Below are 14,143 nucleotides of genomic sequence, written 5' to 3'. Positions count from 1 at the left end.
AATATAGCCTTAATAAATTTTAAACTTTTGACACGAATAAAATTGCTAGAATAACAAAAAATTTTTTTAAACTAATTAAACTGGATATTATTTTTATGGATCTCGCATATTATATGCACATTAAAAAATAGAAAACGAAAATTGGATTTAATGTTTTTATACTAATTTATTGCACTAATTTATTATACTCATTATCGTGCAAATAAAGAAAATAATAAAACACGATGTTCTATTTTTTAACAAAACTGTAGAGAAATTAAAAAATAAATTTGTATTTTATTATCTCGGAATTATTTTGAAATGTTAAACAAACTTTTACTTTTTTTATTAACGTTTGCTGCAGCGGCATCTTACAGCTGAGGAAAGAAGCATGTGATTTCCCACCACAATCACTTACCTTCGATTGCAAATATAAATTTTATGTACGCTTATAATATAAGAAGATATTTTAATCTTCCGATTCTATATTTTATATATGTATAAATATTTATTACATACATTCACACAAAAAAAAACATTCACAAGAGAATGTACTTTATTAAACTTTCGTTAACCGCAGTAGGTACGCGTCTTTAAGATCTCGGTATTGTAGAGCCCTTTAAATAAAATTGCAATTTATATTGTAGAAATGGAGTAAATAATTTTATTATTTACTTGCAAAAATGTAAATTGTAAATGAGAAAACAATCATCAAAGCGCGGCTCTTAATAGTTATACATATATAAAAGAATAACAGTGAAAGTGGCGGATGATATTGTTATTGTTATTGATTAATATAAAGATGTAATAAATGAATTCACTCACCAGTCGTTGTACCCTCGCTAAGTACACCTTTAGCTGTACCTGCACAGAAATTAATGTATTGTAATTAATTTTAATTAATTATATTTCTTGTATGTACTGATTCTTACATATCATTTAATTATTTCCATTTTTATTAAAACGCAGCTGTACGCAATAAATTGTATAAATAATTACTTAAATACTTTTTCATTTATAAATTGATTTTAATTATTTAAATATTTCTCAGTTCCTTTATGACTCAATAAATAATCGCAATCATGTATATGCGTTATCACGATAGCATGCACACATCATACTTAAATAACAAATAGATAATTTTACTCACCAGTTAGGGCATTGCTGTTTACTACATCCGTTGTAAAATCCATCCTGTGGCAATGTCCTTTGTCAGATCCGTCGAGGAAGCGATGAATGCCGGAAACGAGTACTTAATCACGCACTGAACGAACTCCGCAAGTTAACTCGCGCTTTACACTTCGTTTTCGGAATAGCGGAAAAATCGCGAATTCACGCCGCGAGTTCGCCATGGTGCGACATGACACGAAGATAAAATGTACTTTGTTCCACGACGCGTTTCGACATAATTGCAATCAATTATTGACAATAGCGGATTTTTCATCAGACGTAGCAAGTACCTCTCTCGACTCCCGATATTGTATAAGCTAGGTTTCCGAATTAAATTGTATCGAAAAATTTTAAAAATATCAACGTTAGATACGTTTACTAATTACGTTTATGTATATGTATAAAATGCGTAATAGATTTTATTGTAATTGGCACTATCAATATTATACGTTCAATTCTTGCGAGCTATTTATTTTCAATTTAAAGTTTAATATGAATTTAATCCAATAAAAAAAGAAATTTTTATAACCGTAGCTACCATCTCATTAACTATAATTTAACTACTCAATTATTACTGCGTATTTTAATCTGTCTAAAAAAGTATATACAGAGATGGGTAAGAAAAAAAAAGATATTTGATTAATCTTACAAATAATGATCATAAACTCTAATTATTTATATATTCATCTGTAACTAACAGCGTCCAGTACGAAAAATTTATCACGGTCGCTGCCAATTATTATGTCAATATAAGTATTGTTTCAATTAATTCTCATGCATATAATTTTATAAACATAATAAACACATCTACCACTGCAGAAAATCATAATAAACTATAACTACATACAACGAATAACTGCTTAAAGAATATCGTAAGCAGTAATCGCGACTAACAGGGAAAATTATCGCGATCGCTGCCAATAAGTATCGCAAATTTTAATTATCTCATACATATAATTTAGCAATCACAACTATATTATTATAGCAAATAACTACAGAGTGTCTAGCCTGCAAATTAACCATAAGCAGTGATTGCGGCTAAAGTAAAAAATAATCGCGATCACCGTCAATTATTACATGTACAAATACCACCAATTATTATGTAAATATATACTACTAAATTACTACATATATAAATACTGCATATTTTAATTAATTTATGCATAAATAATCGATCCGTAGAAAATTATGGTTATGCTACGGTAGTATAAAATTTATTTTACGGAATTGCAATGTACGTTCACTGTACTACGTTATTAACACGATATATCTATTATTACTACAGTCGCACCGAGCACCGAGTTCGCTTGAGACGGAATTTTTGTTCGTATTACCGACGCGACACACTTTACCCAGTGAGCCTACAATCGCACGGAGTTTACTTGGCGAAATTCTCGTTTTCATGTTATCGACGCGACCAGACGCCGCCACATAGCAAGTGACGCTACGATTGTATGGAGTTTAGTTGACGGATCTGTGGCACATTCGCCGTCTATCGTCTACTTGATCGTCTACCGACGCGATATACTATACTCAGCGGCGAATTTCCCGCTTTACCCGTTAGATACAGTTTATACGCATGATATAATTATCAATGAGCATTAAATTTTGGACATGCTACGTCTAATGAAAAGTACGTTAAACGCGTACTGATTTATCTTAGGGAGACATAAGGGTCATATTCGCGTGCCTACGTCATCGGAATTCGTACTCACTGGAGTATACTACACCGAGAGGCTGCATTTCCTTTGGACACTTTCGTGCTGCGTATTCTATCTTTATTGCACAGTATGTTAAAGAAAGATCGAATACGCTTTCAGCACGAAAACGTTCAAAGAGAATAACGCAGCCCGAATTCAAACCTCACAGTCCAGCGTCGATCACGATCGATGAAACGGCAACGATCACGATGATCCGAGGAAACCGACACATTCCGGCGATCGCCCGTCACTTTAATCGGCACTCCCGATAGAAAGACGGCTATTTAGGCACACTTACCGAGTAAAATTCGCGATTAATTGCGGAGCGCGGACACTTCGTCCGTCCGCTCCGAAAGCACCGCCGAAAGTGTCATGGCGGCCGATCAAGCGCGCCACATCGAATGTTTGAATTAGTGTGACTACTTGAGACAGCGAATCAGAGATCGCGGAGAGAATTAGATGTTTTCTAGGCGCTTTTCAGCAAACTACAATTATCAACAATCTTCTATTTAATTTAATAAAAAGATATAAAAAATAAAAATGATAATGTATATGAGTTATTATTTATGTTATTTGTATGTAAATCTATACTTGATGCTGTCGAAAATGGCAGTTTATTTAATAAAAAATCTGTTTTAATAAAAGTTGTTCTAAATAAATATAAATAAGAATGACAGAAATAAAAGATACTATATGTCTTGCTTGTGTCATTATATGTTCTGATAAGAAAGTATGCGACAAATAATTAATAAAATGGATGAGAAAAGAGCAGGTGTAATGTAACATAGACGTTGTTTCAATGTCTGAAGATTTAATTGACAATATGAAATAATGTATAACCCCAGATCAAAGAATTTATACGAATTTCACCTAAGTTGAACGAATTTCCTAAGAGGAAAGAATTATTTCCATTTCAATGTAATGATGATAAAGAACCGCAAGTTTAATTCGTAAGGAAAGCGCCGTTACTCTGCACACGAGTTTTAAGAGTGAATACCATACCATATACGTATATGTATATTACGTTACGAGCACTAACTGTAATTATTGATACATTAACAATAATATTATCATTATTATCACTTGAATTAGAATTAATTATTTTGGCAACTTACGGTTCGATGGAAATTTAATATATATTTTACATTACCGCGTACGTACGGTTTCAATTATTCTCACCGCAATGTCATATGCAAGTCGTATGCAGTCCATTCTCAATTCTCAATAGCTGAGACATTTTACAAGATTGTTTGCATGTGTCCCGTCTTTTTTGACTTTATAAAAAAATTTATTTATACATATATATATATATATATTTATGAAAGTAAGAAAATACGAAACGACACACTAAGGAATTATTATTGAGAGATAAACGTAAACATATTATTTTAAATTACAAGGTTCTGTCCAACGGGGCTCAGGATCGTTCTTGAGCATGGGAGGGGCAGGGGAGAGTTAAGTTTTTTATAAGAACTATTAATATTAAGGTAATAATCATACAGAGATGATACTTTTCTTTATGTATACGTGTAAATTAATTTTCTTTAGCTGTTTATTATGTAAAAGGTGAATTGCGTGTGTATCTCCTTTATGTTCTCCGTCTCGATGGATTTGGATCGTACGTTGGTGGCGGTGATTTAATAAACATGATAGAGCAGCGTGAGCTTTTCTCTCGCGTTCACACACGCTCTGTCTTGCTTTCTCTCTCTGCATAAGGATGGGTCAGGCTTATTCCGCTTTTAGTGGCACTGTTATCCGTTAGCTTTATACTGAGCGTCGGTATCTTTCTTACAGTGCTTACGGCTTCCCTACATTAATATTACATATGTATATATTGTCAAAACAACCTCGCCAATATTAGGCCTGTTCGTTTTCGCTGCAATTCTGAACTAGTACAATAAGTTAGAATGAAAGAAAATATATTTGTTTCATTCTAACTTATTGCACTAGTTCAGAAGTGCCGCGAAAACGAACAAGCCTATAATTCATATGATCATAAATAATATAAGATAAATTTATTAAATGTGTTATTATTACTAGACATCGGATTTTTTATATGCAAATTGTTGGGAAAGAGCAATTAGTAACTAAGATTTCTTTTCTCTAAGGTTATTTCTAATATCCAATATGTTACAATATGAATATATGTTACAGTATAAATATGTTCAGTATAAATGTTGGATATTATAAATAACTTAAATCTTAGTTTAATTGCTCTTTTCCAATATTCTGCATAAAAATCCGACGTCTAATTATTACATTATTACTTATTTTTGCAAAACTTACCAGAATTAAATAAGTCTTTCCATTTGAATATTTGTTCATCCCCTACAAACACTCCTCTTGGCTTTTTCTCACGCACCTCGCCACCTTTCGCTTAAATTCCGTATAACTTTCCCTCCACTCTTTCTGCAATAAGAGAAACAAAAGTAGATAAGTTATTTATACAAAAAGGAAAAAACACAAAGCACATAATATTTTCTAATATATACAGATACTTACGGCGGCATCCACATTAGCAGGGCTTTCATCGTTAGGATCTGCAAGCATGCTTATAACACTTATCAAGATAGTTTCGACTGTGTGAACTGGTAACCACCGCTCCGACGCTTTCTCATATCCCCATTTGTCATCACCGGGTTCATGCAATATCGATATACACACATCTCCATTTTTGTCGATATTTGGATGCCATATTTCGGTTATAAATTTCATTCTTGGTGGCCTAAGTGGATATTCTTTTGGAAACTGTAAATGTGCTTTGAAGAAACCACCTTCGTACAATGTATCCGGAGGTCCAATAATGAGTACTTCCCACCGGTATATGTCATTGTCGTCTATGAGGCCTGCAGAAAACCCTTCTACTGGGTTTTTATTTAATTCTGTAAGAAAGGAAGAAAATGAGTAAAGACGAAGAAAGAAAGACTGACTATAAAGATTATTTCATAGGTTCTATATTCAAATCATATCTGACGTATTCAACAATGAAAATACATCCGAAAATGTAAACAATAAACTATTACAAGTATGAAATATATTCATATCAGATAACGAGTATCAATTAACAAGTACTAATTGTATTCCATTATTTCAAGATATTTTTTGTCCTAAAAAATGAAAGAATTTAAGTATTTAAAGACTAGCTAAAACTTTAAATTCTAACAGAGTGCTTAACAAATGATATGATTTAATAATAATTAAAATATGAAATAGCAACAATAAGTCAAGATAATACCTATGACAAGAAACCTATGTATAGGTTTTAACAAAAACTATGATAAAACAAGCGCGACATTATCACCAAGTTATAATTAGCTCCGGAGTAATGATTCATATATAATTATCTTCTAAAACAATTTTCACACAACATATACTCCCGAAACACAATAGATTCATTTTGAATGTCGCAGGTCAATCTTCCTTGGGAGAGGACCATCCCCTAGACTCAATACCCGAGAGAGAGAGAGCAAGAAAAAATTCAAAAAAAAAAAAAAAACAGTGAGCTTCTAAATCTCGACCAAACATGAATAATCAAGATCGTGACAAAACTTCTAGCTAATTGTGACGGCAAGTGCAGCTTGCCATCAGATTACAGAGGACATCGTCCAAGTGTCTAGGTTATGTTCCCCGCCAGATAACGGCAACGCGTAAAAAAGGGGGAAAGAGCAGTATTGTCCACGGGGGTAAGCTCATTAGCGCGATGACAGTCGCGCGTGCACGTGCACGCGCACGTGTGCGCGTCAGCTACGACACGTCAATCGCCGCCAGGCAGCGTGTCCGGGACGGGACGCGCGCGCGCGCGCGCGCGGCGTACAGGTTAAGTTCGCCCATGCGAGATCGCCGCTGCACGGGAGGCCGAGCGGTGCGGTGAGTCAGCGCGACGTGCCCCGCGCGAAGGAGACGCTGGAGACGAGGCACGAGGTTACTGACGCGACGACGTTCTTTCTCTCTTTCTCTCTCTATCTCTCTCTCTTTCCTTCTCTCCTCGTCTCGCTCTCGCGCGCGCACGCAGCGCGACTCCGTTCTACGTCGCGGTCGCACAAAGAGAGGCGAAACTCCGAGGCATTTTTCGTGGCGTCGATCTCGTCTGGAACAGGGGAGCATAGCCCGAAGGCGGCTGACCTTCGATGGTCGTTGCACGACGCGCTTTTGCTCGCTCTTTCCTTCCCTTCCCTCTTTCTCCTTCATTCTTTCTTTCTTTCCCTCGCACTCTCTCACTCTCTCTCTCTCCGGCGATTCCGGCTCTCACGCTCGCTCCTCGCGCTCTCTCTCTCGTCCCTATCTGTACGCTGTCTCCCGTTTTCTTTTTTTTCCTCTCAATTTTTACTTTATTTTCTTTCTCTCTCGCTTCGCCGCTCGATGTTTTTTCTCCGTCACGCTCACGAGGAGAGTAACGTGCACACGACGGCGGTGACGCGCGTACGCTATAAATAACAAGGCCTGCAATTATTTTCGGGCACGAGGCGAGAGAGGCGGCCTTCGTTCGGCGACATCGACGTCGTCCTCGTCGTCTCGGCGCGCGACGACGAACCGGCTCCCGTCCGCGACGAGACGGGAGCGGGGACGGAGGTTGGGGAAGAGGGGGAGGGAGATAGCGGGGAAGGGGACAGGGAAACAAGTCAAACTTGGAGATCGCGGCGTGCCGCGGAGGACGACGAGGGTGACGGTGACGTTTACGCCGCCGCCGCTTAGGTTAACGTTTATTCACGGCGCAGCGTACACAGACTCTCTCTCTCTCTCTCTCTCTCTCTCCTCGCGGGAGAGAGAAAGAGAGAGCGTATTGATTTTCACGCCCCGTATCTGAGCGGCGCGGTCACAGCCGAGCCGGCGAGGACGACGTGCGGAGCGCGCCGAGCGTGGCCGCGGTTACCCGCGAGCGCGACGACTCCACGACGTGGACGAGCGCGGCGAGGAGGCCCGTCGCGGGGCGACGTCGGTCGGGCCGCGAGACACGACGGGACGGGCGACGGGCGGCGGAGTCCTTCGTGCGAGAGAGCGCGAGTCACACGACTCCGCGGGGATTACCACGCACGGTCCGCGCTTCGCGCTACCGTCAGACGCACTTAACACTCGCACCGCGCTCACATTGTACCTGCTAATTGTTTCCGTAATAGCAGCGCGGACTGTGGCTCTGACATTAATAAAAGTTCAGTTAAATAAGACTAAGACTGAAAACAATCACTTTTGCTTGACTGGAAAGATGGCTAGGTACGTCGCGGAAGCGGTGACCACGCATGCGCCACTGGCTAAACATATGTTCTTCCGTCCCGAGCACTGCGCCGGTCTGATGCACCGGCGCCGTCGGTGCCACACGCCGCGTGACAATCGATTGAAACTCTGGACAAAGCGACGAACTGTGAATAAAGCAGAGCGCCGATGTTAGCGAGAAACAATCGTGAAGCGAACGGAGCTAAAACTGCGCCGACAAATGGTAAAAGCAGGTATTCAAACTATAATTCCAAACTTCAAAGTAAATATCCGATACACGATAACGAGAATGAAATTCAAGTTCTGGAGGCGTGAAGGGAAACACAATTTAATTAGTTGTGATTATGTTAATTAGAATAATTAATTAGGTTAATGCAAGTAATATGAGACTTAAGTAATCAATTAATATTGCAATCTCTTTTATTGAAATAGAATTATAATTGTGAATTATTATTTTGTTTAAATAGAACTTGCAGTGACCGAAAGTTAATTATATTGTAATTAAACTTAATCATATATAAAATATAATTTTATGAAAATGCGTACAACGTAAAATTTATAAGAGAAAATTGTTTTTATTATATTTTTTAACTTAATATGCATTTTCTCTATTTCAAAATTTTAACAATTACGAAATAATCTTTCAACACGAAAACGTATAGTACAAAAAATAAATAAAGTATATTATAATATATTATTCCCCATATTTTTAAACTTATAACTATAGGTATAAAAATTATAAATGTCTTTTTTTAAGTAAAGGATGTGTGAAATACGATTTTAATACTTTATATTGTATAAATAATGCAAAATATTATTTTAATTTTCAAAATTGGTAATGAATAATCGGGTATTATAATTTTTAATTACATTTAATTACTAAAAAGCTAATTAAAATAAGTGTTTTTGAAATCTGTATTGTAATATAACACAAATGCAGTAATTTTTAAAATAATAAATACTACAGAATACAGAATACTTTACATAATAAATGTAAAATATCTTCTTTCGGAAATTGTGACGAATAAAAAAGTATTTATGCACTCTTAGTTTCTAAAAGAAAGAAAGAGAAAAACTCATACCGCTTATTATACGCAAAAGAATCTACCTATGGTATACGGGAAGAAAGGTAAAAATAGAAATGGAGGAGGATCGACGGTTATGTATCTTTGCTTTCTCAGCAATTTCGCACGGTTACATTCGAGATTTATGGTCCGATTTCGATTCCATTTCGCGCCGCGGTTTGTTTACTTATTGGCATCTAGAATATGTGCGCGGGCTGATGTTACGTCCAGGTTTGTATTGCTTCGATGCTATCATCCAGATTTATCTATTGTGCTATTGAGACGGGACAGCGCGGCGGAATGGAGATGATCACGCGATGCAAAATTCAGACGTCTTTCCATAAATTAACAACATCGAACTCAAATATTCATGAATACTACGATATTTTATGTACTTTGTGTCTTTTATACGGATATTAATGTACGCCTTTTGTATTTCGAACGAATATTTTATAATTAATTTGCAAAAACATTCCAAACATATAAGTTATTATTTTATATATTAATAAGTACTTTTAATACATATTCCTTGATAATTAATTATTATCGAAAATATAATGAATTAATATTTTAAACAAACTTATTGTTAATTAATCAAGTATCTTTGATTCTTGCTAATACTTGTAGAAGTATTCCTTTTTTATTTCTACGGATCACGGTATAGCAAGATTTGATGGTTTAATTTGAGTGTTCTATTGTACTAATTACGAAATCGCTTCTGCTTGTTGAATGGTAATTTAATTTACCGTATCGACCATATCTTACCAATCAATCACGATATATGAATTATTGTTGCACGGTATCTTTCACCGACAGGAACATTTCTATTACCATTATCGTTGCTTCTTAATTACTCCGAACGGCATTCGTATTTATCGCGTGATTAGGCCTTACATCGAATTATACAGAATTACGGCGATAAAAGATGGAAATCATTTTCAATCCGGTTGTATCACTGCATCGATAGGATATTGGCATCTGAAGCATATTGGCTTTAGTACCGTCTGCACGGCAAGTTGTAATCGCGAGCGAGATGTATTGCCCGGAGAAATTCACCTTTGCGTTAAGATGAATAATATTTTCGTGTATTTTAACAAATATAACGCACGTAATTATAAATATATATAATAAAATTCACGATTTTTATGTTTAAAGCGGTTGATGTTCAGTGTAATATATATATAAATCCATATCTTCAAATTCTTTACTTTTCAAATAATACTATTTTTTTTTTTTTAATTGAAGAAGAATTAAAAATACTTTATTTCTTAATCTTCTTGGCAATATATTTGCGACAAGAGTTAGTGGTGTCGTATTGGTGGTAAGATAAGGTATGTGCGAGTGAATGAGTGGAACGAATAAAGATTAACGATTAGACACAGATCGTTACACCGACGCATGATATTGTTGAAGATCAAAAGGTTGATTAGTTTATTCTAACGTACAACATAAAAATCAATCAGGCAAATTTTCATCACGGTCAATATATATGTATACCAACAGAAATTAAGAGCTATTGAAAGTTAGGATTTCAAAGAAAGTTTACGTATAACTGACGTTTGCGCATCATATAATGTAAGAGGATACTAAAATATATATACCGTACATAAAGAGACACTAAGGTAGTATGCACAGACTACAGAATAAGAGGACTGACTGAGATTTTTGATGTCTTCTTTATTATCTCCTATCGTAGGATACATTGCTTGACAAATGATTATACAGACGTACAATACCCAGCAAATCGTTCGCTTTGTATTTTACAATTTCGTCGGCCAATACTCCGCACCTCGTTCGCCCTCATAGCTATTTACAGAATATAATATAAGACTTTTAGTTTCGGTATATAACGTGGAATCTGAGAGACGATAGTATGTCCACCGTGTGTGTGTACGCCTATATATGTGCCCTTCTGACATCAGTTCTCCCTGCATATATTTCGGATATTTCTTAAATAATCGATTTCTTTAAAAAACATTTTGAACACGGTAAAAATTATGCGTTATTTTTAGCATCGTCAGACCTTATCAAGACGGAAATCTTAAACTTCGTTACAGATGCTTGTGTATCTTCCAGGAATGTATGATCGTCGGAAAAAAAATGAGTTCATAAGCGAACCTCGGAAAACTTTAACTATGATTAATTCGCGGACACAGCAGGTCGCTTATAAGCGTATAGAAAACTTTGTTTTGATCGACGATGCGCCCGAAGTTTAGAGAATCAGACATTTATTAAGATTTCCTCTGCTCGCGCAAAGAATTATTGAGATGATTTATGAGCAGAACATGGAAAGGATTACTGTCGCATTGTACGTTACTTAGCAAACATCTTATATTTTTCTTTTCCAGAATTTCTGACAACAGTTTACAAATTTCGAAATTATTTATTCACTTAAAGCTTTTTGTAAATGAGATACCACCGTTAATTTTCCAAGAAAACGATTATTTATTGCAATATCTTTAGACGAACTCGATTATTTTGCTTTCTGATGTGTGTATGCTCTATTTAGAAAATAAAAGTGTATCTTATATAAAGTCTTTTTACGTACATCTTTAACGTAAAACAACAAGAAGAATGAATATTCCTTAAATTCTATTAACGATAAAATCTCAAACACATGAATAAAATCCACCCAAATCCAACACGGACATTTCTTGCATATTTGCAACATTTAATTTCCTCTCACATTGACAAATTAAATAAGTTGATATCAATCGATATTACGATAATGGAAAATTTCCCAAGTTATTTGTTGTCCAATAACAAGATCTAACAAGATTTTTTCCACATTCAATCTATTACATTCTAGGACAATATCGTATTTACAACCGTGAGCTTCAATGAAAGCGATCGACAAGCGAGTCATGACGAATACGACTCGAAATAACTGGACTTGACATTCTAACAATAAATACTAATATAATGTTATCGTACAATCATATATTGATGCTATGTACAAGTAATATTTCATTAACGTCATCGGCATGTATCGGTATACTCACTTTATGAAACAAAGGGCTTGCAGGTTATTCGATTAAGTTATGCGTTTTCTTATTAAAAATGGCATAATTAAATGCATAAATTAAAAAATGCACTTTTTATTTTACTTTAACATGACAGTAACTTAATAAACAGTCATAAATTTGTTATAATGAGATGGAACAAAAATACATCAGAAATATGGATTTAGTAATACGCTTGATTACATTTAATATCAATTTGTGCTAAAATATTACATTATTACTGACGGCACATTTTTGTAAGACTTGCAATGTAGGACGGCAGGAGCAAATCTCGTTAATTCATTAATTACGAAAATTGAAATATCGTCAGGATATTGTTGCAACTCAGATACTTATAAATGAGATTTTACTTCTGAGATATCTCTCTTCCGAGATTTCCTCTCCTGCAATTTCTCCTTGATGGTTCGCTTCAGTGGTAACGATAATGATTCCTCTGGATAGCAAACACTTATTTATCTTAATGTTTGCCTTAAACTGAAATAAATACATAAATAATTATTTTATTTTTATGAAGAAATGTTATTAAATAATTTTTCACTGAGGATGTTCGAGCTATGAGGATAGGAACGAAATAAAACGAGATAAAAATGAATAAGTTAGAAGTAAGCACATTGATCAAATATTGCTAACTTTGTGCAAAGTGAGTTTGCTTTAATTTAGTAGTACTTTACTCAGGTCCTATGAAATGATAGTAGCCAGAAGTAGCAAGATCACTAATTGCCCTCGGTAGAAGCGCAATTGAGTATCAAGAGACATAGATTCGACTTTCTGAAGTTTTCGAAAACTCGACGGCTCACAGGCTGATTCACTCACAGAATGAATATGTAAGGCGACAGCAGAAAACCATTAATTCCATTAAGTCGGCTGTTGGAAGGTCGGGCAGGATTTGCTTTTCTTCCTCTTTTTTTTTCCCCCAAGGTTGAAACGCACCGATGAGGCTGAATCCCGTGGCGTTTGACTTTCATTGGATATTTCTCGTGCAAAATTGTCGCGCTAAAGTTTCGTGTCGACCATCGAGAGCTTTGAACTCGGTTATATTTCCCTGGAGTACGACAGAGGAAACCGGAACGTAAGGGCGAAAGATGAGGAGCTACATAGGAAAGAAAATCCTGTGAAAGGAGAGAAGCCGACCTGGACTTTTGCCGCGTTGGGACCTCATCCTGGACTCATAGACGGCGTTATATATGGACATAAAAAAATTGCCAGCCACAATCTGCTATATATTGTAACGGTAATTATACTAATCTGGAAAAATAAGGTCGTTTTCTTTTGCTTCAATGCTTGTAAAATTTTTATCTCATAATCTGTTATGCATGAAAACACAAATAAAATATACGAATGTGATACGAGAATAGAAATAGAATAGAAAAGTCTCTCTCACATTTTCAACCTTCTTCTTATTGAGAATGATATATTAAAAGTCCTCAGAAATACATATAATAATATGCATAAAATTAATCTAATATAAAATCGCACTGAAGAGATATAATTAAAATTTTTTTAAGTGAAGTATGCAAGATTGCATAAAGTTTTTTCTTTATTTTTTTAACCTTCTTCATCATTCATGAGTAGCAAAGTGATGATGCGACAGGATATATATGTTTCCTTGATGTAGCCAAATTCACTTACATTTAACGAATTCAATATCCGCGTGAAAAGTTACGTCAAACTTTAATTCGCTTCACAAGTTCACCTTGTAAATGAGTCTATTATCTCGAGAGGAAACTTCGTGAAAGAATTAAAAGTGATCTAAAATAGCACGACTAAAAGAAAACTGTAAGTCCTAAGTACCATGCAAGAATATCGATTAATAAAACTTTAATCAGGGCGTTATGCAAAATATCGATCGCGCGAGATATCATTTTCTCCTTTTTTTTTTCGTGGTACCCTATCCTTAACCAAGGAATGCGGCGGCCAAACTTTTAAACATTTCCTCCGGCATTCGCAATCGTGACACGCCGGCGGTTATTGCACGATTCCTCGCGTACACGGGGACGTA

The 14,143-nt window shown here is 35.7% G+C and overlaps 1 protein-coding gene across 1 annotated transcript; it reads right to left on the bottom strand.

Annotated features, from left to right (window-relative positions):
- Window positions 1–4,190: 4,190 nt before the first annotated feature.
- LOC112453876 (ubiquitin-conjugating enzyme E2 G1) lies at window positions 4,191–8,093 on the bottom strand. Its single transcript, XM_025014878.1, has 4 exons — window positions 7,942–8,093; window positions 5,352–5,731; window positions 5,136–5,258; window positions 4,191–4,657 (listed from the first exon to the last, which is right to left on the bottom strand). The coding sequence occupies exons 1-3, from the start codon at window positions 7,985–7,987 to the stop codon at window positions 5,178–5,180; spliced, it is 507 nt and encodes a 168-aa protein (XP_024870646.1). The 5' UTR covers window positions 7,988–8,093; the 3' UTR covers window positions 4,191–4,657; window positions 5,136–5,177.
- Between the last annotated feature and the right edge of the window lie 6,050 nt (window positions 8,094–14,143).

The sequence above is a fragment of the Temnothorax curvispinosus genome, unplaced genomic scaffold, assembly GCF_003070985.1.
Source record: "Temnothorax curvispinosus isolate PA1 unplaced genomic scaffold, ASM307098v1 QBEX01004747.1, whole genome shotgun sequence".
Lineage (NCBI taxonomy): Eukaryota > Metazoa > Arthropoda > Insecta > Hymenoptera > Formicidae > Temnothorax > Temnothorax curvispinosus.
This window is presented reverse-complemented; position numbering and strand designations above follow the sequence as displayed.

What these genes read in the sequence shown, in the direction of transcription:
- LOC112453876 (XM_025014878.1), bottom strand. Translation starts at nt 7,987, where the DNA reads ATGTCAGAGCCACAGTCCGCGCTGCTATTACGGAAACAATTAGCAG. An exon ending in ATTACGGAAACAATTAGCAG is followed by an intron (nt 5,732 to 7,941) that starts GTACAATGTGAG and finishes CCTTTCTTACAG; the next exon opens with AATTAAATAAAAACCCAGTA. An exon ending in CTGCTAATGTGGATGCCGCC is followed by an intron (nt 5,259 to 5,351) that starts GTAAGTATCTGT and finishes CTCTTATTGCAG; the next exon opens with AAAGAGTGGAGGGAAAGTTA.